This window comes from Hylobates moloch, unplaced genomic scaffold (assembly GCF_009828535.3).
Source record: "Hylobates moloch isolate HMO894 unplaced genomic scaffold, HMol_V3 SCAFFOLD_10, whole genome shotgun sequence".
NCBI classification, from domain to species: Eukaryota; Metazoa; Chordata; class Mammalia; order Primates; family Hylobatidae; genus Hylobates; species Hylobates moloch.
Window position 1 is genome coordinate 31805584 of NW_026652285.1, and position 27109 is coordinate 31832692.

At 42.9% G+C, this 27109-nt stretch overlaps 1 protein-coding gene across 7 annotated transcripts in view; it reads left to right on the forward strand.

Annotated features, from left to right (window-relative positions):
• The window catches only part of UNC13B (unc-13 homolog B), a 165889-nt gene that overhangs the window by 96146 nt on the left and 42634 nt on the right, over window positions 1–27109 (forward strand). For 2 of the 7 annotated variants that reach the window (XM_032164080.2, XM_058445499.1), the window contains exon 1: window positions 17040–19434. The exons of the other annotated variants lie outside the window; for them this stretch is intronic. In XM_032164080.2, the coding sequence (XP_032019971.1) occupies window positions 17151–19434 (2284 nt within the window). In that variant the 5' untranslated portion in view covers window positions 17040–17150. Of the gene's footprint in view, window positions 1–17039; window positions 19435–27109 lie in introns of those variants that run through there. 7 annotated transcript variants of the gene reach the window in all.

Genomic DNA, 27109 nt, shown 5'->3' on the forward strand with positions numbered 1-27109 from the left:
ACAGTCCCACCAACAGTGTAAAAGTGTTCCTATTTCTCCACATCCTCTCCAGCACCTGTTGTTTCCTGACTTTTTAATGATGGCCATTCTAACTGGAGTGAGATGGTATCTCATTGTGGTTTTGACTGAAAATAGTTGCCACAGGACTTTAAGGAACAAGCCCTTTGAATTAGGGTGATCAGAGAAGTCTTCTCAGAGGAATTCCCGGAGAATACTAAGTTAGCAGTTAAGTATCAGGAAATGGCCAAGAAATAAAATAACATGAGCTTCTAAAGATGGAAATCAAGGGATAACTTGCTTCCTGTGTTTGCAATCATATGTCATGGGGGAGATCCATGGCCTCTTGCAAGTGACATGTTGCATTCTTCCTGTGGACAATGCAGCTGCTATTTACCACTATGCCGTGAAGTACAGTCATATTGTAAGACTTCAGTAAACTTCCTGAAGCCAAAGGGAAAGAGGTGAGTTGTAGCCCATTCTTTAAGCTTCTTCTTCTCTTTGCTGGTTGTCACCTTCAAGCATGCTAAGGAAATGTATTTATTCAGTCCTCAACTGAGAACACTCAGACTTAACCAGCCAAATAAGACAAGTTAGGAGGATCATTTTAGATGAAAACCAACCTCCTGGAGCATTTGTTAATGACAGATGAGATAAAACTGTTGACTGATTTCTCTGTAAAATAGTCTTCCTTCTTGGCTTCTTTTTTTTTTTTTTTAAAGAGACAGGGTCTTGCTCTGTCACTCAAGCTGGAGTGCAGTGGCACAATCACGACTCACTGTAACCTTGAACTCCTGGGCTCAGACAGACCTCCTGCTTCAGCCTCCAAGTAGCTGGGATTAGAATAGCTAGGACTACAAGGACGTGCCACCAGACCTGGCTAATTTTTAAATTTTTCTTGTAGAGATGGGGTCCTCCTATGTTGTCCAAGCTGGTCTTGAACTCCTGGCCTCAAACAGTCCTTCTGCTTCAGCCTCCATAAGTGGTGGGATTACAGGCCTGAGTCACTGCCCCTGGCCCTATCTTTGATTTCTTCATAGCATTTCTCTTTCTCTGCTTGCCTCTTAAAACTTGATAATTCCCAGGCTTTGTTTTCTACCTCATTTTCTTCTCTAGTTAAGCTCATCCATGTCCTAACCTGTAACTGATAAATCTCAAATTACTATCTCTACTTCAGTCCTCTTTCATGAGTTCCAGACTTTTTTATCCAGCTTCCTGTGGATATTGTCACCTGAATGTTCATAGCCACTTCATACAATGTGTTCAAGCAGTACTTATCATCTTTTTTTTCTCCTCCACTTCCTCTTCCATATATACTTTCTTACTACCCCATCAAACATAAAATCTAACACTCCTCTCCCTCAGAATATATAACATGGGTATAACAATGCCTCATGCTTTAACATTTCCCCCGTTAGGTTATGAACTTCTTAAGGGCAAGGATTGTATCTTTTCATTATGCCTGTTAACAAGATGTTGTTACTTAATAGGTATTCATTTATTTTTTGTTTTTTATTTATTTTATTTTTTTGAGAAAGGGTCTCGCTGTGTCACCCAGGTTGAAGTGCGGTGGTGTGATCATGGCTCACTGCTGCCTTGACGCCCTGGGCTTAGGTTATCTTCCCACCTCAGCTTCCCAAGTAGCTGGGACTACAGGTGTACTAGGTGTTCATTTATTAACTTTGTAAAATATTTTTATGTGGAATTGTAGTAGTAATTCTGAAAGGTACTATATTAGCTTGCTAGGGCTACCATAACAATGTACCACAGACTGGGTGGTTTAAACAAGAGAAATTTCTTGTCTCATAGTTTTGGAAGCTGGAAGTCCAAAATTAAGGTGTTGGTGGGGTTGGTTTCTGCAGAGGGCTGTGAGGGAAGGATCTTTATAATCCTTATTGACTTGTAGTCCTTAATGATATCTTCTCCCTATTTCTTTTCACATATTCTTCCCTCTGTGTATCCCTATGTTTAAATTTCCCCTTTTTATATCATATTGGACTAGGGCCTACACTAATGACTTCATTTTAATGTGATTGCCTCTTTAAAGTCTGTGTCTCCAAATAAGGTCACATTCTGAGGTGCTGGGGGTTAGGACTTCAACATCTGAAATTTGGGAGAACACAATTTATTTTAGTTCATTTGGGCTGCTTTAACAAAATACTATAAACTGGGTAATTTATAAATGACAGAAATTTATTTCTCACATTTCTGGAGGTTGGGATGTTCAAGATCAAAGCACTGGCAGATTCAGTGTCTGGTGAGGGCCTGTGTTCTGGTTCATAGGCAGCACCTTCTCACTGCGTCTTCATGGTGGAAGGGGCAAAAGAACTCCTGTGGGCCTCTTTTATAAAGGCACTAATCCCATTCATTAGGCCTCTGCCTTCATAATCTGTTCACCTCCCCAAAGGCTCACCTCCTAATACCATCACCTTGAGGGTTAGGATTTTAACATGAATTTTGGAGTGACGCAGACGTTCAGGCAATTCAACCCATAACAGGTACCAAAGTAGTTTTTCATGTTTATTTACAAGTCTTATCTTCTGACAAAGAAGGTTCCTACCTTCTCACCATCCTGATGTTTACTCTGATGGCACTCTAGATAGGGCCATCTGGAAACAGAAAGGATGAGATGGCACATTAAGTGAGTGCAAGGGGTTTGCGGTTTGCTTTGACTAAAGTTAGAATGTTGGGAAGCCAAATTCCTCTAGACATGGGCAGGTCAAGAAAGAACTTTGATAACATGGTAAAGAACTAGGATTTTTTTTTTTTTTTTTTTCACAGTCACTGACGGATTTTAAGAAAATGAGTGACAAAAACTTACGTACATCTTAGAAATATCCCCCTACCAAATTGTACATCATGGATCAAGGGTAAAGAGGAGTGAGTGGGAGGTGGTTCTGAAGGAATGGAGACTAGGAAGAATGAATATTTTGCAATAGTTGAAGTGAGAAATAAGCCTGGACTAAAGATTGCAGAGGAGACATTGATAGATAAGAAGGTAAAATAGATTATGGCAGAGGCACAAAGGGCCTCTCTCTCACTGGGTAAAGAATTAGAACATATGGATTCCAATGATCCAGTATCTGAGCAGAGAACTCATCTCTTCGTGGGGTTGATATGGGTGAGCTGGCAGCCTAGGGCTCTAAACATGTAGTTCTCTCTTCTGACTTATCTAGTTGAGTGCTTCCCTTTCTTTCCACCATGCTTCCCTCTTACTGTCAGAGATCGCCAGTGAAGGATATGCCTCCAGTCAAGTCTTCTTTTCCCCTTTGTACTTTAGCTACCTTCCTGTAATTCAGTACCTCATATCAGATGCTTTTGAATATTTGGAGAATCCTGTAGGGAAAAACCCACCTCTTTGGGATCCCTTCATTGAATCTGAAGACACTTGAAACTCATCTGCTGGTTAGGGACATATTTCCACAAGACTATAGAAACAGGGGCCTAAGCCAAGAGAATTCTCCAGATTTGGGTTTGCCGTATATCTTATTCTTCGATGTACCTTAGAACAAGCCACAAAGAACTGAGGGGATATTTGATCAATATTAACCCAGTTAGTCTCCACTTAGTACAAGAGGTTCATTTCTCCCTGGGATTTCAAATTTTGGATTCCTTTTAGAGGATCCTCAGTATATGGCCTCTTTGTTTCCTTTGGGTATAGAGATTGAGGCAGGGCCAATGTACTCTGTGCCTTGGGCTGGGATGTATATATATAAACAAATGCTACTTTAGGACCGGCATTAGTCCTAAATCTGGGAGCTGTGACTTTTGGTCAGGTTTATGTGAGAGGGCAGTAGACATACAGGTTTCTTATGATTACGAATTGTTAATTATTTGGTCCTGAAATAGATATGGGGCCACAGTCTTTGGAGGTACAGGCTGAAAACCTAACTGGTTAGCTGGCCAGTTCCAAGAAGTTTATCAGCTCCTTATGTTCAAGTTTCTGCTAATTAGGGATGGTCTTTGACCTGATTGTAGGACTAAGACTTGTCAGCAATTTATGACTCTGAGGGCCTGCCTTGCAGCTTGTCGGGTCTGTTTAGGTAACAAAGCAGCTATGTCTTAGTGCATCAGTAAAGTCAGCACATCTCTGCCAGGCTTGTCACTCCCCGAGGATGGCATGCTCCTCAGGGAAGGAGCAGGATTACCTCCCGTTGCCCATCATTCTTTGCTGCATATGGTTTCTCCATGGTGTAGGGAGGGCATCATTCTACAGGGGGAAAAATGACATTTCTTAACCACCAGAAAAACCATCTTCCTCATGAAATAAATCCCAGCTGTGTGACTATATGTCAGCTTTTTCATGTTGCTTCTGGCTTTCCTCAGCAGTAGAAAACTGTCACAAGCTGACTCCTGCATGATATAGACATTGGCCGCACCCATCCTTTGTACCTTGCATCTGTGTTGATATTGGACAATAAGGTAAGCACCTGCTGGTCCTGACCCAGCCTGTCTCGGGCATTGACACCTGAAAAGGCAGGCCAGGTTTGGAGCAGGCATATTCTTTGCTTCTAGACCAGTTGTATCTAGCGTCAGGGAGACTTAGACTACTTTGTATGAGTGAGGAGAATTGTGATTGGTGAGGCCCTCCTCTAGTATTCCTGTGACACCACTCAGTTGCTTTAGCTGAAGATGAATTTTGTATGCCAGGTGGTTTTCTGACTAACCCACCCATTCGGCTCCCCTTTAGAACTCCTGCAGGTCTGAACCTTCCCACAACTCTGCGTGAGCGTCAGTGTATCATGTTGAATTTCCATCTTGACTCATCTGTCTCTAGGCGAAGATCCCTGCAAGGATTTAAATTGGGAACCAGACCTTGAGAATGTCTGTTCAGAGCATTTCACAGCTTCTGGATAAATGCCTTTTCCTTCTTAACCCAATCTGTTTTTCCAGTTCTGCCCAGCTAGCTCCTGAGCAGCCTACTTTGAGGAAGCTTCCCAACTGAGGTGGGTGCTGTGCTATTTCTTACCTCTAAAGAGCACCCCAGCCTTTCGGCCTACTCAGGCTTTCCCAGGGCCAGATCCACTGTGATGAGGGGGCTGCATTGTTGCCCATGTGGCTCACAAAACAAATTGCCTGCTTGTCCCAAAGAGCTAGTCCACTGAGGAGTCCTGATGTCCTTTGGCCCTGTGGTGTCTGGCACTCTGTGGGCCCTATAGAGCAGTGGCAGAAGGGGCTGTGTTCTTTTACAAGAGCTTTCGTTGACTGTTTCCCACTTCCCCACTTACTCTGTTTCTTGCTTTTGCTGGAACATGGGAAGGTGGAAAGATACAAAGGTAATTTGTGGTCAAAGCTGCATGAGCTCTCCTGTGAAGTTTGAAGATTATAACTGGAGATAGCAGATTTGTTGTGCCTCATGTGCTAATCACGTCTTCTACTGCCTGAGCCTTTGTTTTTCTGGAAAGCCCAAGCTGCTTAGAAAAATGGGCTGGATGTGTTTGGGTGACAAGACAGGGTGGGTTCCATTAGCCTCAGGAATGCCATCTGGAGGCCTTAGCCAGGCCTTGGGGCCACTTTGTCAATTAGGCAGGAAGAAGTAGGTTCTTCTAGCAGGGTCCTACCTCTGGGGAATCTTTCCCACTCTTGAAAGTTTGAGCTTCTCCTTAGCCTAGGAAGCCTGACGAAACCTGATAGTGACAGCCGCTGTTCTGGGCTCTTTATGAGTGGCTGCAGATTTTGGGGAGGGAATTCTAATTTAATCAATCTTCCCTATATTTCTTGTTTTAAACCTTTACCTCCTTCTGGTTGAAGGATGGGAAACTCCACAGTAAATTGGCTGTGACTTCCACAGAAACTTGACAGTTTTCAAGTTATTTTTTCCTCTGTATTTAGATGTGGTTATAGTTGTGCTGTCAGGCCTTATCTCTTCTGTCATCTAGCCAGCTCCCAACTAGGTTAGGAGGTATGTGCTCTGCTGTCAGTGTTGGCTGCATAATGAGGTGGATGGCTAAGAAATGGGTTGTTTAGCATCTCTTGGAATCTAAATTTTCTTCCTTGGTTGAGGGGGAAGCAATGTTATTGGAAGAAGGCAGTAGGGAGGCACATGTTGGCTCTGAAATCAACCCTTTCTTCTCAGGATCTTGGATAAGGCAAATAAATCATTCTTAATTTAAATGCTTGTTTTATCTACCATAAAGGGCTGCCTGTTCTGCAATGACAGATCCTAGGATGGCCCCCATAGACTGACTACCTGATTTGTGGGCTAAAGAGGCCATACTCTATTGTGGATTGCCATGAGGAATGTTGCAGGGCAGCAGAAGTCACAAGGTTTGAGAGCCTGGTTTGGGCATGCTGGGTAAGTCAAACTTGCCCGCCTACTGTTGGCCTAAGGAGGAAGAGGGCCTTTTCTCATAAGATCAAGCTCAGGGGAGTCAGAAGAGGAATGACTTCACTGGATTGTTACTGGCTGATCGAGCTCTGTATTGAGAAGGATTCTGAGGTTATCTAGGTTCAGGAAGCGATGTTTTTCATGTCCTGTGGTTGCAGAGTGGAAAGGGGATATCATGTTTCATGTATTTGGCATTTTATTCTCCAGAGCTTCAAGGGGTCCTGGCTTGTGCTCGGACATTATGTTGCAGTGAACAACTCGAGTGTTCTTTGAAGATAAGGACATTCAATTTCCCAGTGAGTCCTAACTAGAATTGTTGAATTATTAGGAATTAGGGTCACATGAGAGCCATCTGGCTAGTGAGTCTCCAGGGAGATAGGGCATCCATTGGCAAAGAAGAGTTATGAAATTTGGGGTCATAAAAGGGGCCCTGAACCTTAGGCAGCTTTTTGGTCATTGTGATATCACTTTAGGTTACTTTGTTCCTAATTCTGGATTCCGAAACCATCTTTGGTCTAGACTTCTGCAGTACAGAGTTCAGCTCAGCTCACCTAACTTCCCCTCCTTCTCCCGGGTTGTTGCTTTGGCATAGCCTGAGGGAGCTCTTATTTTCCAGTTGATTCTCTTGTGGTGGTTGTTCAGTAAGAACTGGACTAGATGTCTACTCCAAGAACATGGCACTGTTTAATTTTAACTGCACTTGATCACTGTACCTATCCTTCAGCTTTGCCAAATGCTGACAACAGATTATATACACACGAAACCAACCAACTTAGAGCTGTTCTCAGTAGAAGGGAAGGCTCCCTTTGTATTGTGCTCCAGCAGTTCCATGGCTGGCATGTTGTGTTCCGGCTTCCCTGAGACTAGGAGCTCCTGAAAGTATAGGTCTCCATCTGTGTCTGTTTATATCCTATAGCCCAGATGTGAGAGAGGTAGATAGGGGAAAAGAAAGGAGGGAGGAGAAGAACGAGGGAAGGAAATGGAGGAGGGGAGAGAGTAAGATCTGTATTTTTAGCAAAAGGGAGAGACACTTACCAAGGGTGTGTGAGTGAGCTTGCTGGCAAGGGTTGTGTGTGCGTGAGTGTGCTGGGAAGGGGGTGTGTGCGCCAGGAACGTGTGAGGAGGGCCGGTGCCTATGGGAGGTTGCAGGCAGGAAGCAGCTGGAGAGGAGGAGGAGCAGCAGCAGGAGCAGGAGCTGCCCTGCTTTCTGCCTCAGTCTCAAAGCCCGGAATCGATTGAGTTAGAATTCCACATTCAGTTGAAGTTTGGATGCTGTTGCCTTCAGCAGGCTGATCTCAGAATCCCCCTTGCCAGAGAGGTGTGGACCAGATTAGATTTCTACGTTTGCAGCCAGTAAGACTCCTGCCGATCCCTTCACTGAGGGGTTTTTTTGCAGGGCATTGTTTCTGTCATCAACTTTGTACCGTGGAGCCAGCCAGCTGGGCGCAACTGAGAATAATAGCTCCTTGGCTCTGTTTGTCGGTTGGGCAAGCAGTGGTGCTTTGGCTCAGAAAGTTCATCCTGTGGCTTCTCTGTCAAACCAAGGAGTGCTCCTGGATGGATTTCCTCTTAAAGACAGCATTTGCATTCTAAAACTTGAGAATTCATGGTTTTAATTTTTTTTTTTTAATTTCCTTAACCCTTATTTTGGTTGTAGCAGCAAGGTAAGTGGTACCGAGTGTGTATGACTGACTGAACAACAAGCAGGGCAAAAGGAAAGCATTTGTGGGTGGAATATGGAGCAGCTACATTAATTACATAATTGCTTGAGTCAACTTGCTGGTGAGGGGGGTCATTATAATGAGTGAAAAGTAGCATACGCCGCACTGGGGTAGAATCTTCACGTGCATGTGTTTGTGTGCTGATAATCTGACCATCCATTCCTCTGTGGTACTTTCCTGTATGTATATAGATAACCCAACCACCCTCTGGATGTGTGCATACTCATATGCACAAATGATCTGTTTCTCCTTTTTCATGTGTCCATATGTGTTTATGAATAAATGACCTGTCCATTCCTCTCCTGCATGTACATATGTATAGACAACTCATTCATCCAGCTTGCATATATGAATATGCAAAATTCGTCTCTCCCTACTCGCACATACATATATAATCCATCCCTTCATCTCCTGTGTGTATGCATGTACTCAAGTAACCTTTCTGTTCTTGAATATATTCTGTATCATTTCCACCCTTCCTGTGTGTGTATATGTGAGAGAGAGAAAGAGAAAAAACCACCATCCTAATGTATTAATTCATCCGTTTCATGTGTGCATATGCCGTATAAACAGAAAAGTCATCCTGAGTTTTCTCAGTCTTGAATATATGCACACATGCGCAATAGACAGTCTGTCCACTTGTGTTTTGCATGTATGAAGAAAGAGCACTAACTTTGCAGATTGAAGACTCACTTTTAAATCCGAGCTATACTCAGTGACCTTGTTCAAGTCATTTAGCCTCTCTGAGCTTCATTTTTCTCATCTATGAAATCAGTGTAATCAGAACAATAACAACAACCCTCCTGCCTCATAGGGGGTTGTTGTGATGATAAAATAGGAGTCATATAAACTGAAAATTCTAAACAAATATAATCTCTTACTACTGTGTGTCCCTCTAGTATGAGTTGGATAGGATAGCAAGCTCTTGGTCCAGTTGCATTGAAATTATGTTCTTGTCTGTGAGAGGTTTCTTAGCTTTCCATGTGAAGGGGAAGCTTCTGTTGAGGTAATCAGGTTTATCCTATGGTTTTCTGCAGAGTATTGGAAAGAAGCGGGGTACCATGAAAGGGTCAGGTTGAGAGGGAGAAAAGCTCTCATCTTCTGCAGGTTGGGGCCTTGATACTTTGTTTTTTGTAGATTTGAGGAGGATTGAACCTCACACAAAATGGAAACGGGCTGCTTCCAGCCAGGATCAAAGTGAGCAGGTGAAAAGATGAGTGAAAGAACGTAACATTCAACTGCCTCTGGGATGACAGTGTGCCCTTTGCAGTGAGCTTCTACTGCCAAGTTTGGAAGGCTCTCCAGAGTATTTCCCACCCCAGAATTCTAGACCCGTGCTGTCCAATGTGGTAGCTACTGGCCACATGTGACTGCTGAGTACTTGAAATATGGCTAGTCTAATTTGAGATGCATTCTAAACATAAGATACATACTAGATTTCAAGAACTTAGTATAGGAAACAAATGCAAGTATGTGATTAATAATTTTTTATATTGATTACATGTTGAAATAATACTTTGGCTATTGGGTTAGATAAAATATATTAAAATTAATTCTACCTGTTTCCTTTTTATGTGGCTATTAGAAATTTTAAAATGACACATGTGGTTCACATTATATTTCTGTTAGTCAGTTCTGCTCTAGACTCACCCATCACTAGCACAAGGATCAGGGCAGCTTTTCCAACTTGGGGTGGGGGATAGGAGCCCCATCACAGCATCCCTGGGATAACAGGAGACAGGCAGGGCCTCTCCTTGCCAGTCTCATACACTGGAGAGATAGCAGCTAATTGACAGTCTGGCAGAGACCAGTGCTGCCATGCCCCCACCCTCTTTTTTTTTTCCTTTTTTCTTTTTTTGTCCTGAGTGAGTTCCCAGAGAATTTTAAGTACAACTGGGGCAAGATTTCCACCTTAGTTTTACAATGAAAGAGGACTGTAAGCCATCAATCTAGAAGGAAACCTAGAACTTGAATGCAGCATGTTGTCATGGAAACAGAAATGGATGAGAAAATTAGGAGACCTGGATTCTAATTCAGCTCTGCCATCAATTCATTTATTCTTTCCATGACAATGAATTCTCACTGTGTGTCAGGCATAGTAATGCCCTGTTCTAGGCACTGGAAATTCAGAAACAAATAAGACACAGCTTCCAGTGTAATAGAGTTCACACCCGCTGTGGATCTTTGAATAGGAGCCTCCCATCTAGTAGTCTGCCACAGGAAAACAGATTAATGACAACAAGGGTCTCATTCTAGGTCAAGGGTAGTAGGGCTTTTGAGAAGCTACAGTACCTGCCCTGCCTAAAGACTTTCAAATTCAAAATATAGAAAAGCACTATGATGATAAGACTACTCCATAGCCTAGATCACAATATAGTGTGAGATTCCAGGTCTAGACACCCTCTAAAGGGTTTGTCCAACTATGTTCTGGTTTCTTTTATTCAATGACAGGGGTGGTTTGTTTTGGGTGTTTTTTTTTTGTTTTTTGTTTTTAAGCACAGGTACTGTTTTAGGTGCTGAGGATACAGTTATGAACAAAACAAAGTCCCTGCTCATGTTTTAGGATACAGAGGTCGGGGAGGGAGACAGATAATGAACAAACAAACAAATATATTATCTATCAGATGGGAATAAGTTCTATGAAGGAAATTCTAGAGTAAGAGGATAGAGATGGGTTTTTTGTGGTGGGGTGTTCAGTGAGTAGATTCTCCTGCGCTCATATCTCTTTCAGTCTACTCACAAGAGCAGGAGGTAGTAAGGAAAAAGAGGGCATGTGAGTGTTAAACAAAAAATTATTTTGACACTTATTAGAGATGATAAGACAGACTTTATGTGGGGGGACGACAACACTGGGGTTTTGTAGTAGGGGTGAACAGTTGAGCTCAACTCCAAATATAAGGAAAAGTGGGAATTTAGCCAAGGAGCAGGGTGGGGGATCAGTGGATGGAAATTACTAGGATGAAGTGTCAAAGGGGATTTTGGCTAAACTTACTTGACAGGATTTCTGCTGAAGGCAGGCCAAGGTGGTAAGATATCAGGGGTAGGGGATAAGAAATTTGGTCAGATATCAAGCATAGACAGATACTAAGGGTGAAAGATGAGGAATTTGATCCGAAATCAAAGGTGGGAATTTTCACTAAAATGACCTGGCTGGATTCTTGTTAAAACTGGACTAAATGAGCCAATGTCAAGGGCCTACTCAGAAAGAGGACTCAGAGGAGCCTGACTCATGTTTGGTCAAAGAAGAGTCTTTGTCATGGGTTAGATTCTGGGTGTGATTGTATTTGTTGTGCGGTTTGTTGTACTCCTTGGTATAATAAACCTTGCTACTGCTGAAAGGGAGCCCTGGGCAGGGCACAGAATAGCCTGCTCTCATGCCTGGCGTTCAGTCTCCATTATGAGGTATTGATATGCCCGACCTCTGAAGGCTAGGTCCGCCCTCATGCCACTGTCTTTTAACTGTATGTTACCTGAGATTGTCTCCCTTCTTGGATATAGAGGCTTGAAGTTTTCTTTCCCTTGTATATGTCTAGCTTCTGGCCTATAAATGGGGCTGCTGTTAATGCTGATGAGGATGGATGACAATTCCTAGGAACTGCAATGCTGGGACCTTGCTAAGCCTTTGATCTAGGGCATTTCCCATTCCCTTTGGCTAATCTCACTTGCCATATCTTGTGCCCTGATCATTTTGATGAATAGCATCCTGAGAATCCCCATACCTGCTGTGGCCCTAGAAATCCATTCCTCTTAGCCCGTATTAGCCATACAGCATAATTGATATATGGCCCAGAAATGCTCTGTCCTCTGTTGGGGGCTCAGAGCTCTTGGATTTCTGCTTGGTGGGATTGTTTCACACAAACTGGGAAGCTGCTTGATATATGTACATCAAGTCCTGACCTGTTCCTAGAGATCCCCTGGTTGTTTCCTGTAAGCCAAATTTGGGTCAGAAGCAATTTTTACAAGGAATCGTTACATTCCTAATCACATTTATTTGACAAGTCAGAGAGAAGGATAAAAGAATCAGCCATTTCAAAAAACTGAGGTGTTTTCCTTTCTCTTTTTTGTTGGTAGGCTGGTGGTGATGCAATGTGATTTAAGGGGTCTACTCTCTGCAGTAATTGTTAGCTTTCCATCATTAAAGCTTTAATCTTTTTGATTAATTCATTTTGTTTTGATGTGTTCCCTTTTCAAATGCAGATAGTCCTTGAAAGTGCTGCCTTATTTTTCCCAGCCTTAGGCAGTCCTTAGGAAAAGAGCACAGAAAGGTATGGTTTTTGTCAGAATGTGTGTGTATGAAATTTGGAGAGTTGTCCAGAGTCAACAGGCCAACAAAGTAGGGCAGACAGATAACACTGGGTATCTTAAAGGAAACTCCAAAGCTAGGTGGACTCCAGAGCCTACTTACCCCATCCTAGCTCAAACATTACTTTTCTGTGGCCTTGTCTGCCTCATTTTGCTGGGACTCTCACCTCCTTTCCATTCCCAACCCCTGAATTAAATGCTTACTTTCTTTTTCTTTTTTTTTTTTTTTTTAAGACAGGGTCTTGTTCTGTCACCCAAGCTGGAGTACAGCCTCAACCTCCTGTGCTCAAGCGATCCTCCCACTTCAGCCTCCCAAGCAGCTGGGACCACAGGCACATGCCACCATGCCCAGCTAATTTTTTATTTTTTGTAGAGACGTGATCTCCCTACCTTGCCCATACTGGTCTCTAACTCCTGGGCTCAAAGGATCTTCCTGCTTTGGCCTCCCAAAGTGTTGTGATTACAGGCGTGAGCCACTGTGCCCAGCTAAATGCTTACTTTTTATTATAACTTTTATTATATGTATCACTTTATATTGTGATCATCTATATATATATTTTTCTCTCCAAATCTTAATATATTAGAGAGCAGGGACTGCATCTTATCTCCCTGGCACACACAGTAAGTACTCATGCAGTTCAACTGACTTGGAGATCAGATGGTCCTTCTTACAGTTTGCTGCCTGTCATTTCACTTGTGTGGACAGTAGTAGCAAAGAGAGGCTGGGAAGGAGGTGAATTGGGCCTCCTGTCCTTGAGGGTTGCCCTTTCAGCCCATTCTGGCTTCTGATATTCTACTGAGCTCAGCACAGTGACTGGTTGGTCCTCTGAGCATCACATCGAGCTTCATCCGCTGCTTCAAAGCCCAAAGACTGGATTACTAAGTGAGTTTGGTGCCCCTTCTGTATCACCAGAAGGGATTCTTGAGTTCAAAGTTCATCCCATGGCAGTGGCTACCAACTCAGAAGAAGGTGTGGAGGCTTTTGTTTGTTTAATATGGAAGCAAGCATCTTTGTTTGAGGCTGGGAGAAGTTGCTATGGCAGCTTTAGTTGAAAATTTCCTATTTGTCAGTAACATGGGGAACCAGGAAGCTCTGCCTTCCGTCTTCAGGAGGCCACAGGAAAGGACTGTGAACCCAGTGGCTATGCCATTTGCCCCCTGTGTGGCTAGCCAGCCAGTGTCGTAAGCACTGTAGTTTGGAAAGGAATACCTTGTAATATGTTCAGGAAATGAGGCCAAGTGTGTCTGGAGGGCTGGGCACAGTGGCTCACACCTGTAATCCTAGCACTTTAGGAGGTGAGATGGGCGGATCACCTGAGGTCGGGAGTTCGAGACCAGCCTGACCAACATGGAGAAATCCCATCGCTACTAAAAAAAAATAAAACAAAACAAAACAAAAACTTATGTCTGCAGTATTGATCTGAGGGGCAGAAGCAGATAGTCCCCAGGTTAGCCTGGTCTACACTGAATCAGTAGCAGGGGACTCAGCTTCATTATTGTTCCCGACAAACTGCCTTATCTGGACCAAAGTGAGGCTGGCCTTAGAAGACCTGGCAATGAATTCTGGGCCTCACCAGCATTGGAAAGGTAAAGCTTGGCTCCTATAGCCATTTGTCCCTTCCTCATGCTTTCAGGCTGTCTGAGAGATGGCCGGCCTCCTGACACTTGAATGAGGTGTTGGAAACTGAATGATTTACTCCTCCTTCTCCTTACCTTAAAAAGAAAACTTCTAGGAGAAAGCAGGACTAACTTTAAGGGTGACAGTCTTCTCGTAGGATTCCAGGCACTGCTGCAGACCATTAGAAGGGACTGGGAAAGGCAGGAGTCTGGGGCAGAAGTAGAAGTCATGGCTCACTCAGATTGTGCCAGTTAGGTGGTTGGATGCTTGCTTTAGATATGGGTTTCCCTACTTTATTGACTCAGGGACTTGCCACATCAGTAGCAATAACAACAGGACAGTGCTTTACAATTTACTAAGTACAGATCTCTCATTTTAGCTTTATATAATAACATTCCGGTAATTATCTTCCCCACTTTACAGATGAGGAAACTAATTCACAAAGAGGTCAAGTGTTTAATCCAAGGTCACTGGTGGAACAAGACCCAAACTTAAGTCTCTTGATGTCAGTCCAGTAGCACTTGCTCATGGCTTCATGTAGTTGTACACAGAGCTTCTGTCTTAGTTTACTAAGCTTACTAAGCAATTCTAATTTTTTTTTTTTTTGAGACAGAGTCTTGCTCTATTGCCCAGGCTGGAGTGCAGTGGTGTGGTCTTGGCTCACTGCAACCTCTGCCTCCTGGGTTCAAGCGATTCTCCTGTCTCAGCCTCCCGAGTAGCTGGGATTACAGGCACCCGCCATCACTCCCAGCTAATTTTTGTATTTTTAGTAGAGAGGGGGTTTCACCATATTGGCCAGGCTGGTCTCAAACTCCTGACCTTGTGATCTGCCTGCCTTGGCCTCCCAAAGTGCTGGGATTACAGGCGTGAGCCACTGCGCCCGGCTGCAGTACTTCTTTTTTAAAGACAAACTTGAAAGGCCACTTGGCAGCTCCAGCCCTTGTAGAGCCAGGAACATTGTTCATGGCTAATACCAAGAGTAAATCAGGGATACCCAATCCCTACATGGTTGGGGAGGGAAAAAAAAAAAAAAGGAGTATCTTTGGAAATTCAGATTTTGTCCTTGTGGGAAGAGAGAAGGAAGAATTTGGCATCCGCTAGACTTGGGAGCATGGCCTACCTAGGCAGCTGGGCACCAAGTCCAAGACCCAGAAATTCTGATTGTGCATGTAGTACATCCTCGCAGGCTAGACTGAGTTAGCCAGATTAGGGGCGTGGCTGGTCCTGGCCCCACGAGACCTTGAGGTGAAGCAGTAATGCCTCACAGGATGGATAGGGTTCTTAGATGAAGAATTCCTCAATGAATTAGAGTTGTTAGATAAGCTGGAAAGAAAAGGAGAGATGTGAAATGGGAGTACATGCAGTTTCTGTCTCTTGGTTCTTGGTCTAGTTATTTCTAGTAAAAAGAATCAGCTTCGTCTTTATCCCAAGTCCTCTGACTCGTCCTGGTTCCTCCTAGTCTGGGGAAGCACAATGCTTTTAAATTCCAGGCCCACAGACTAGATGTAGGTGGTGGCCTTTCCTGAAAATGGGTTGCCATGAGAGCAGTCTGCCTGTGTTCTTTAAGGCATTTTCTCACTTTTAGGATTAACTTGAGTACTGGGAAAATAAAAGGAGGCAGAGTTTAGAAGATTTAGAAATCTCCATCAAATCTAGAAAATGGGGAAAGCATCCCTGGTCAAAGAACATGAAGAGTAGCATGTCTCCCACCAATCCATCTTACCCCTCCCAGGAGACCTAGCAGGACTGGAGTATTAGTTGTCCCATGTGCCTCCTGGATCTCTGCTTTCCCCCTTGTACTTCCCACTCTACTGCTTCCGTACACTCTCCACATTCTCGGTAAAAAGGGAATGTATTCTCACTCCACATGAGGTAATCATCATCTCTGCCTCTGTAATGCAGTCACCAATAGCTTAGGGTGTAGGGACTAGATTGGTGGCAAGTCTGTCTTTCCCTTATTGGAGAAGAGTAAAGCACCCTAGAGCCCTCTGTGAGGTAACCCTCCCCCACGTGTCCCATGTGATATTCTCTCTAGGCCAGGCAGAGGGTTAGAGCAACCCTTTGTTATTAATACTTGAGCAGTGGACAGTGTGCTGAACAATCACTTATTGTGGTGCTCTGAAAGATCCTCTGTGGGCCAGGAAAGCCAAACCCAGATATTGATTAGCTGCAGCAAGCCCTTAGAGAGTATTAAGTGGAGCTCAGGAGCACCAAGCTAAGCCTAAACCTCCTTCATCCCCAGTTGTGAGTTCATGATACCTGTGTCTTTGGCTACCTGCCTCTCTACCTGCCTCTGTCATGCTAAATGCCACCTACATCTGGACAGTGTGTGCATACTGTGCCACTTTATTCTAGAATTAGGTAAAGAAATATTTTTCCTGCTAAGTTTAAAATGCTTGCCATTGTCCTTTCTCCAAGTGAATGGTTGCCATCACTCAACAAAGGGAAAATACTTTGTGCTATAAGCACAGGCAGGGGTAAACTTTTGAGTAAGTGGAGTCTTCACCAGAACAACAAACTGGAAAAGAAAGAAAGAAACATTCCATGTCTTGTCTTTCACTGTGTATGTGATTTGAGCCTTGGTGGTTAAGCATTTGTTTGTTTATTTCTGAGCCAGACTCCTAGTACTGAATTTTGTGAAAGTTCAAATAAGGAGTTACTCATTGACCTTACCTCATCTACCTCCCAGCAGCTTGTCTCAATACCGTTGACTTTGGGTACTTGCCCAGAACACAAGGACTTTATTTTAATTTCACATTGATACTGTAATGGGAAGCTAATGAGAAAGAACTGACTGCCCATAGCCTTTAAGGCTGGGGTTGGGAGGCAGGTCAGGGTTGATTCCTATAATCTTAGGAGATAATGTTTTTATTCCTGCTTGACAACTTGATTCAAACTAAAATCATCCTGCTGCTTTCTGACCTGAGTGCACTATTTTCCTTTTTCACTAGCTACAGCATAAATCAAGCCAGGATCCAGGGGCATGTGCCAGGTTTGGAGGCCACACATGGGGCCATTCCAGGCAGCACTGTGGGCTAAGCCCAAAGTATCAGCCAGCAATAATTGCTAGAAACAAACTGAAAAGAGCAGGACAGGCTGTTGCCTTCCAAGGTAATCTCTATTAAGCATCCTGACCAGAAATAAGAGGAAGAAGCAGAGAACCCCTCAGACCCTGAGGGAGAAAATGAAGCGATTGTTGCAAGAGTCAGAGGAAGAAATCATGGTTACCTTGGGACCCTCCTCCAGGCTTTCCCCAGATAAGGCTAAGGCAGAGACCATGTGTGGCACCAAGAGCAAATCCTCTGGCCCTGCTGGATCCTTACCAGAGGACAACTCCCTGCCCCCTTGCTGTGGGTCAGCAGCCTTAGCCATTGGTGGAGATAGAGATGGGGACCTGGCCCAGCTTTGCAGCTTTGGGCAGCAGAACAACAGCCAGCTTCCTCTGGGCTCCACTGCCTATGTTTCAGGGTCTGGTTCTCAGGATCCCTCATCTGTCAGCATTACCACAAGCTGTCAGGAGCCCTCAGAGAGGAACCAAGCCAAGACCTTTTGGTCCAGAGGCCATGGCCAAGGCTGTAGCCGTGAACAGCGGGAACCTTTGGGGGATGTGGTAGAATACATCATCAGAGAGCTGCAAGGCATCAGCCGTCTCCAGACTGAGATTGCTGAGCTGCGGCAGCACTTGAGCCAAGTCCGGGGCTCCGTGGATGAAGTCTCTAGCTGTGTAGACTCAGTACTGAGTGAAATAGAAGGCTTACAGGTGAGCAGCTGTTCCCTGGCCAAGGTGTGTGAGGGGGAAAAGGCCCAGGAACCCCATGTGGACAGACCCAGTGAGGAAGCCATTCTGTATCTGTATGGACTTCCTGAACAAGATGGAGAAAATACTATGGAACTGGTGGAAAGCTTTCTAGCCACGCACCTTTGTGTTAATGGCATGCAGTGCAACAGGTACATTAAAAAGGCTTACAGGGCAGGCACATCCCCTTCCCCTAGGCCCACTGTTGTGAAGCTTGCCCATCTAGAGCATAGAGACTTCATCTTGCAGAAATCCATCCTCTTGCAGAATGTGGGAGTCCGAATTGCCACCAGAGAAGAACCAAGCTGCCCACAGGGTTATAAGAATCCCCAGAAGGAGTCTATATCATTTTTTCAACAACAACATCAGGATTATAGTCAGACTTCTTTAAACCAGGATGAACCAGTTCTTCAGAAGGAAACAGGGGACAGGGGACCCATAACAGGAACGTATCAGATGAAGGCTCAGGATCAACAGAGAGAGCACCAGGCCCCTGAGCAGCAAGGCCCTTGCTTTCTACTGAAGAACAGTTTATCAAAGGAAAGTGATGTGCCCAAGCTAGGGGATGAAATAAAAGGAACATCAAGAACATCTCAAGTTATCAGTGGCAGCTGTGATGAACTGTCAGAGAAAAAGCCTTCTCTGTCTACCCCCCATCGGTTTGAGGAACCTGCCCTAGTATTAATCTCAAAAGAGGAGGATTCTGGGAAGTCCCAGTTTTTCAAACAGTACAGCCACAAACATGAAGCATGTAAAGTAGGAAAACCAAAAAATGACTGCCACGAAAAAAGTGAGGCCAGCAGCTCCCTGTCGTTGTCTGGGTTGCTGAAGACAGAGAGAATAAACGCAGAGGACAAGCTCCTGGGCTGTGAAGCTGGGCTCGATATTCTGAGCTCAAAGGAACTAGAGGACCTTCTGGCAGACAAGTCCAGAAGGCTTGCAGCTCTGAGCTGTGACAGCATGATGGAGGAAATTATCATAGGGCCTGAGACTTTCAGTGACATGGTTCATATTGACCTGAATGAAGAGGAGGAATGTGCTGCTCACGTCCTCAAGGATGTCTTTGACAAGTCCTCTTGTGTTCTGGATGGCTCTCAGGAAGATGAGGATGTGGAAATCAAGTTTTATACAAGTAAACTGGGCCGAGCAATTCACCACTTTCGTTCTGCTCTGCAGGGTGTGTTTCAGAAGCTGGAGAACAGTGGGTCCATCAGTCCTGAGGACCTGGAAAGCAATGAGAGTGGTTCCCAGTCAGAGAACAGTGATCGACTTCTTGGGACAGTGAGTTCAGGGGGTGCCCAGGATTGCTCACTGGAGAGCCCTGGGAGTCAGGGGAGTGAAAGCTTGCTCAGTGTGGTCTCTGGTGGAGTTGGCATCTCCACACAGGGAGAGCAAACCCCTCAGGATCCAAGCAACTTCTCTCTTGCTTCTAATAACTCATTGCCAAGTTTTGCTCTGGCTCCGTGTCTGGGAAGTGAGACTTGTTCCAGGCCTGAATCTCCCAAGCAGGGCAGACTGAGCCTAGAGCAAGTGTGTACAGAGACCATTTATCTCAACAAGTGCCTCAACAATTTTAAGAATGTTCTAAGAGAGAAAAGACTAAGGCAGAAAAAACTTTTGCACGATCTAGTACAGAAGGCAAACCGTCTCTCAGTAGAAGACATACACTCAGGTATTCTGAGTCCCTATTTAACAGGGTCCCAGCTGGCTAAAGTATGACCTCTATCTGGCCAGCATGAGACCTGGTGTGGTGGCCAGTTTAATAAGGTGTTGGTTGACGTCCATAGCTTGAATCAGGCTAAATTACTCAAGTAGAGAGCTTAAGCTAATCCTGTGAGAATTGGAGTGAAAGATGGTTCCGAAGCAAGAGGAAGCTTGAATTGGAGCTAAAGAGGGTTCTCAAGCAAGAGGAAGCCGTCCTTATCTTCCAATCTCTTGTTGGGGTGCTATACCTGTTCAAAAGAGGGAGGAGCATCTGGAGCGGAAGTAGTTTGCAGCTGCAGAGCTTTTAGGATATCAGATGTAAAGAACGGGTGGGAGTGAGAGGCAGGAGTTGGGGATGAGACATATTTGCTCACAGGCACTAGAAGAGCTGAGAAAGAGTCCTGTGTTGCATTTAAAAATTCTTCTCCGTGGGTTTGTTGCTGAGATAAGATTGCCATTTCCCCAGTAGCTGATGAGGCTTCTCTCATAGGCCCCTGTGGGAATTTCCCCTACCCCAGGTACCTGTCTCTTCCTAGTATCTGACTTGCTGACACGGAACCTTATTTCTGATTTGGGGCATCCAGGAGCTGCTTATAGTGCTGACCTAGCCCTAGAGCCCAACATTGCCCTCTACAGGTCTTATTCCCTTTCTTCCGTCTCCCCCTAAAAGCTGCTCACCTGAGAGTTGGCGAATGGAATGTTTTTTGGCTACAGGAAGTAAGAGAACATTTTTCTAGGCAGTATGGAGATATGTAGCTTTAAAATTACTTTTCCCAATCAAAATTAAATTTATCCAAAGAGCATATGCTATATTCATCCAGTTTTAAATTTAAATGGGGTTGTCCTCTTATGCATATAACCTGATTAATCTTCCTAAGGCAACATCTAAATTATGAAGCATATTGTGTTGGCAAAGGTGTGAAGGAATATGCACTTGTACATTGCTGATGGAATGGGAGTATAAATTGGCATAATCTCTAAGGAAGGTAATTGGCAAAATTTATCAAAATTACAAATATATATACCCTGTAAGTCCTCAATACCACTTACAGGAATGTATCCTGCAGACACATTTTCACATGTGGAAGTGACATATGGACAAGGCTATTTCTGAAGCATTGCTTTTAATAGCAAAGATTAAAAATAACCTAAACATTCGTCAGGAAATACTGGTTAAATAAATTATTGGCACGTCCAAACAATGGGATATAGTACTGTGTAGCTATAAAAAGAATGAGGTAGCTCTTTACTGAAATGGAAAGTTATCTAAGATATATTGACATACAAAAAAAAAAACAAAGTGCAGAGCAGTATGTATAAGATGCTTTCATTTGTATAAAAAGAGGGAAAGAATACAATACACACACTTATAATGTCTGCTTGTGTATGTATAGAATATCTAATGAAAGATATGTAAGAAATGGATACATTGTTGCCCATGGGGAAATGTATTAGGTGAACAAATGGAATGGGAGGGAGATTTTTCTCTATGTGCCTTCTTTTAATTTTTAGAATTTGAATCATATGAATATAATACTAAGCCATAAAGTTACATTTAAAAAATGAAAATTATGTCATTCTCTTTTCAAATTTCCCTAGAGCTCCTTCTTAGAACTTATCAAAAAGAGTCTAAATTCCTTCACTTTGCATTCAAGGTCACTGCAATTGGTCTCTAGTTTATGTTTCCAGGCTTATCTCCCACTGTCCCACCATAAGTCTTTCAAAAGGAAGCTTTGCTGTCATACAAATTTGCCTTGCACTTTCTATTCTTAGCATATTCATATATACATGCTTCCTTCTAACATAAAATGCTATGTTTGCCATTTCAACCTAGCAGAATTTACCTGTTCTTCAACATATATCACCTCTTGCAGGAAGCTTTCTGAGGCAGTAATTCCTCAGCTGTAAGGGATTTCTCTGTCTTCATAACTTTGCAGCCTCTTTTTTTTCTTCCCAGGCACTGAGAAATTATTTCAGTACAGCAACAATAGAAACAACAAATATCAAAGCAATACTTCTTACAAACTCTTTAAATATTGGTGGAAGCTGATGTTAGCATGAGCACCAATGATGAGGACACTTGTGTCTTAACTCTTCAGCTTGCAGAGTTTCCTTTCTGGGCTGCATCCTTCTAGGCAATGCAGAAACTTGTGGTGCTGTGGTAGGCAGGTGGTAGTAGCAGCAGTCGAGATGAATAGAAGGAGGTTTTCTAAAGCACCAATAAGAAAGCAAGCCACAGTTCTGGGTCCTATCCAAGACTCAGTACTCAGTCTGGCCTGAGGGCTACAGACAGAATCATGGACAGGGTGCTCCAGCACTCCCTTGCATAGAGCAGGACAAGCACACAGGCCAGACTCTCACCAACATAGACTTCACTGGAGCTAACCTAGTAAACTGATTCAGTATCACAGAGACTACCAGCATAACGAAGCATTTGAAAACTCTGCTTTCTTTACTGTTCTGCTTGGGATCTTTTAGGGCCTAAGCTTACTAGCTGTAGCTTATGATTAATTTGAGTTAGTTTTCATCTTTTTTTTCTTGGTATGTGCCAGGTACTGTTTTAAGTACTCTGATGTGCATTGTATAAAATTCAATTCTTTTATTCCTGTCACTCCACCAAAATAGCTTTGGTCAGGGCCGTTAGATGTCCACCATATTGCCAAACTAATGGTTCATTTTCAGTCTTCTTTTCATCAATCAGCAATTTGACACAGTTGATGATCACTTCCCTCTTTTTATTTATAACAGCTTTATTGAGTTATAATTCATGTGCCATAAAATTCACCTTAAAGTCCCTTAAAAAGTATAGAATCGAATGGTTTTTAGTTTATTCATAGTTATGCAGACATCATCACCATCTAATTTCAGAACATTTCCATCACCCCATAAGAAACCTCTTACCCATTGGCAGTCACTCCCCAATTCTCTTTGCCCCTAGCCTCTGGCAACCATTAATTTACTTCCTGTTTCTATGAATTTGCCTATTATGTACATTTCATATAAATGGATTTATAAAATATGTGCCCTTTTGTGTCTGGCATAATGTTTTTAAGGATGCTGTAGCATGTATCAGTACTTCATTTCTTTTTCTGGCTGAACAATATTTATTGATGGACATTTTTAAAATCCATCAGTCGGTAGACATTTGAGTTATTGTTACCACTTCTTGCCTATTATGAATAATGCTGCTATGAACATTTGTATACAAGTTTTTCTATGGAACTATATTTTCAGTTCTCTTGGGTATTTACCTAGAAGTAAAATTGCTGGGTCATATGGTAATTCTGTTTACCATTTGAGGAACTGCCAGACTGTTTTCCAAAGTCATTGCAGTATTTACATTCCCACCCGTAACATGTGAAGGTTCTAATTTCTCTACATCCTTGGCAACACTTGTTATTATCTTTTTTATTATAGCCATCCTAGTGGATATGAAGTGGTATCTCATCGTAGTTTTGATTTGTGTTCCTCTAGTGACTAATGATGTTGAGCATCTTTTCATGTGCTCATCGGCCATTTTTCTATCTTCTTTGGAGTAATGTCTATTTAAGCCTTTGTCCACTTTTAAACTGAGTTTTTTTTTCCTTTTGTTTTTGAGCTGTAAGAATTCTTTATATATTCTGGATATAAGTCCCTTATCAGATATATTATTTGTAAATATTTTCTCTCATTCTGTGAGTTGTCTTTTCACTTTCTTGACAGTGTCCTTTGAAGCATACATTTTTTTATTGTTTTGTTTTTTCAAAAATCCTGTTGGCCAGGTCTGGTGGCTCATGTCTGTAATCCCAGCACTTTGGGAGGCCGAGGTGAGAGGATCACTTGAGCTCAGAAATTTGAGACCAGCCTGGCCAACATAGACCTTGTCTTTACTAAAAATCAAAAAACAATTTTTTGTGCTAAAATATACATAACATAAAATGTATTATTTAAACCATGTTTTTTCTGAATATTGTGTGGAACGTTTTAACCATTTAAAAATGTATAGTTCCATACCATCAAGTACATTCATATTGTTCTGCAGCCATCACATCACCACCGTTCATCTCCAGAATGCTTCTCATGTTGCAAAACTGAAACTCTGTACCTATTAAACAATAACCCCTCATCCCATCTCACCCCAGTCCCTGGCAACCACTACTCTATTTTCTGTCTCTATGAATTTGATTGCTCTAAGTACCTCATGTAAGTGGAATCAAATAACATTTGTCCTTTTATGACTGGCTTATTCCACTTAGCATAATGTCTTCAAGGTTAATCCATGTTGTAATGTGTCAGAATTTCACTCCTTTTTAAGGCTGCATCGTACTCCATTGTACACATGTATCACATTTTGTTTATCTGTTCACTCATTGGGGCACACATTGCTTCCACCTTTTGGCTATTGTGAACAATGCTGCTATAAACAGTGGTATACAAATATCTTTTTGAGTCCCTGCTTTCAGTCTTTTGGCTATGTACCCCAAAGGGGATTGATCGCATTATATGGTAATTCTAATTTTTTGAAGAATCACCATACCATTTTCCATGGTGGCTGCACCGTTTTACATTCCCATCATCAGGGCACAAGGGTTCCTTCTAATTTCTCTACATTTTCTTCAAGATTTGTTATTTTCTGTTTTGTTTTTTTAAGTAATAGCCGTTGTAATGGGTATGAGGTAGAGCACAAAAATGTTAAATTTTGATGAAGTGCAATTTATCCATTTTTTTCTTGTTTCGATTGTGCTTTTGGTGTCATAGCTGAGAAATCATTGGTTAATCTGAAGTCAGAAAGATGTGCTCCTATGTTTTTTTTAAGAGTTTTATAGTTTTTACTCCTATATTTAGGTCTATGATCTTTTTTTTTTTCTTTTTTTTCCGAGACGGAGTTTTGCTCTGTTGCCCAGGCTGGAGTGCAGTGGAGTGATCTCGGCTCACAGCAACCTCCGCCTCCTGAGTTCGAGCAATTCTTCTGCCTCAGCCTTCTGAGTAGAGTAGCTGGGATTACAGGCATCCACCACCAAGCCTGGTTAATTTTTTGTATTTTTAGTAGAGAGGAGGTTTCACCATGTTGGCCAGGCTGGTCTCGAACTCCTGACCTGAAGTGATCTTCCCACCTTGGCTTCCCAACGTGCTGGGATTAGAGGCTTGAGCCACCATGCCCAACCAGTTTTGAGTTAATTTTTGTGCATAGTATGAGGTAGGAGTCCAGCTTTATTCTTGTGCATATGGATATCTAGTTGTCCCAGAATGATTTGTTGAAAAGATTATTCTTTTTTCATTGAATAGTCTTAGCACTCTTGTCAAAAATCAGTGACCATAAATGTAAGAGTTTATGTCTGGACTCAATTCTATTCTGTTGATATTCAGTCTGTCCTTGTGCTCATTTCCTTCTTTTTGAAACACTTCCTTCATTTGGCTTCCAGAACACCTCTCTGTCTTGGTTTCCCCCTTTCCCCCAACATTACTAGCCATTCCTTCTTAGTTATCTTTGCTCTTCCTCTCCCCAACCTTGTAGCATCCTGGGATTCAATCTTGACTTCCTATACTTACTTCCTAGATGATAATCTTTCAATCCCGAGTTTCATAAGCATTCCCAGGTTTATATCTCCAACCCAAACATCTTCCATGAACACCAGACTCCAAATCCATGTAATACCTCCATATGTATGTAAATAGGCATCTCATTTGACATATCCAAAGCCAAACTCCTGATCCTTCTTCCAAAGCCCCTGCCAAATCTGCCTTTCCTATTGTCTTTCTTACCCATGAGTGGCATCTTTATTCTTGCAGCTACTCAGGCCCAATCCATAGAGTCATTCTTGACTCTCTCTTTTCTCTCACAACCTGTATTCAGTCCATTAGTAAATTCCACTTCCTCCACTTTTAAAAAATATCTTAAATCTTGCCACTATCTCTACCTCCACCGTCATCCTTGTTTAAGCCACCATTTTCTCTTATCTAGATTACTGCAGTGGTCTCACTGCTCTCCCTGCTTCTAGAACGTTGTCCCTCTACAGTCTGTTCTCCTCACAACAATCAGAGTAATCCCCATAGAGCATGCTCAATGATTTCCACTCTCACTCAGAATGGACACCAGCATTCTTTTTTTTTTTTTTTTTTGAGACGGAGTCTTGCTCTGTCGCCCAGGCTGGAGTGCAGTGGCGCAATCTCGGCTCACTGCAAGCTCTGCCTCCCGGGTTCACGCCATTCTCCTGCCTCAGCCTCTCCGAGTAGCTGGGACTACAGGCGCCCGCCACCGCGCCCGGCTAATTTTTTGTATTTTTTAGTAGAGACGGGGTTTCACCGTGGTCTTGATCTCCTGACCTCGTGATCCGCCCGCCTCGGCCTCCCAAAGTGCTGGGATTACAAGCATGAGCCACCGCGCCCGGCCCCAGCATTCTTATAAAGGCCTGTAGAGCCCTATTTGAACTGGTACTTTATTGCAAACTTGCTGTTTCTCCACAGCAATTATGCTCTCACCTCAGGCTTTGCATTTGCTATATGTTCTTCCGAAAATGCTTTTTCCCAGAACTCCAAATGGCTTCTTTACTCATTTCTTTCAAGTCTCTGCTTTGATATCACCTATCACTGAGACCGCCCTAACAACCATTTTTTGGATTTTTAATAACAACTCTACCTCCATCATCAGGGGGCATTATCTTTTTCCCTTATCTGAATTTTTCAGCCAAATTCCTATCACATATACATAGTATATTGTTATTTCTTATGGAAAGCAGACCCTGGAACAAGAATGTCTGTTAGGAATTTTGGCTTTGCCACTTGCTGGCATCGTTCTTAACCTCTCTGATCTTCAACTTAATTATCAAAGAAGTGGAGGTAATAATGATATTTACCCAGTGTGGAGTTGTGAGAAATAAATGAGCTTACCCAAATAAAATGCCAGATACAAAATAAGTGTTTGATTAGTATCAGCTAGTATCATTATCTTCACCATTGTTTATTATCTGCTCCTCTTACTAAAATAAAAGCTTCTCAGGATCATGGAGTTTGGTTCATTCACTGCCACATCACCAGCACTGACTGAGAACAGTGCCTAGTGTGCACATTAGGTTCTTTTCAAATTTTTTTAGTTAGAAATTTTTTTTTAAAGACAGAGTCTCAGTCTGTCACCCAGGCTGGAGTGCACTGGAGTGATCAGAGCTCACTGCAGCCTTGATCTCCTGGGCTCAATGGATCCTCCCACCCCAGTCTCAAGTAGCTGCACTGTACATGCAGGCACATGCCTCCACTATAGGCATGTGCCACCACACCCAGCTAATTTTTTCATGTTTTGTAGAGATGGAGTGTCACTTTGTTACCCAGGCTGGTCTTGAACTCCTGACCTCAAGCTATCCTTCCTCCTGCCTTAGTCTCCCAAAGTGTTGGGATTACAGGCATGAGCCACCATGACCAGCCCTTAGTATAATAGGTTCTTAAGAAATGAATCCTTGCAATAACCCTGGGAGGTAGTTGTTCTTATGCCTATCTTTTTATAGTTAAGGAAATGTAGGCTCGAATAAGTTGAGCATCTCAAGTCTTTTGACTCTCAATAATGGAGTTAAGATTGTATTATTGGGTATACTGAGGGGAGTGCTGATGAGGAGGTATGTCACTTCCTTATAAAATGGACTGTCTGGAAGAGTGAGAGAGATCATTCTTAGGGG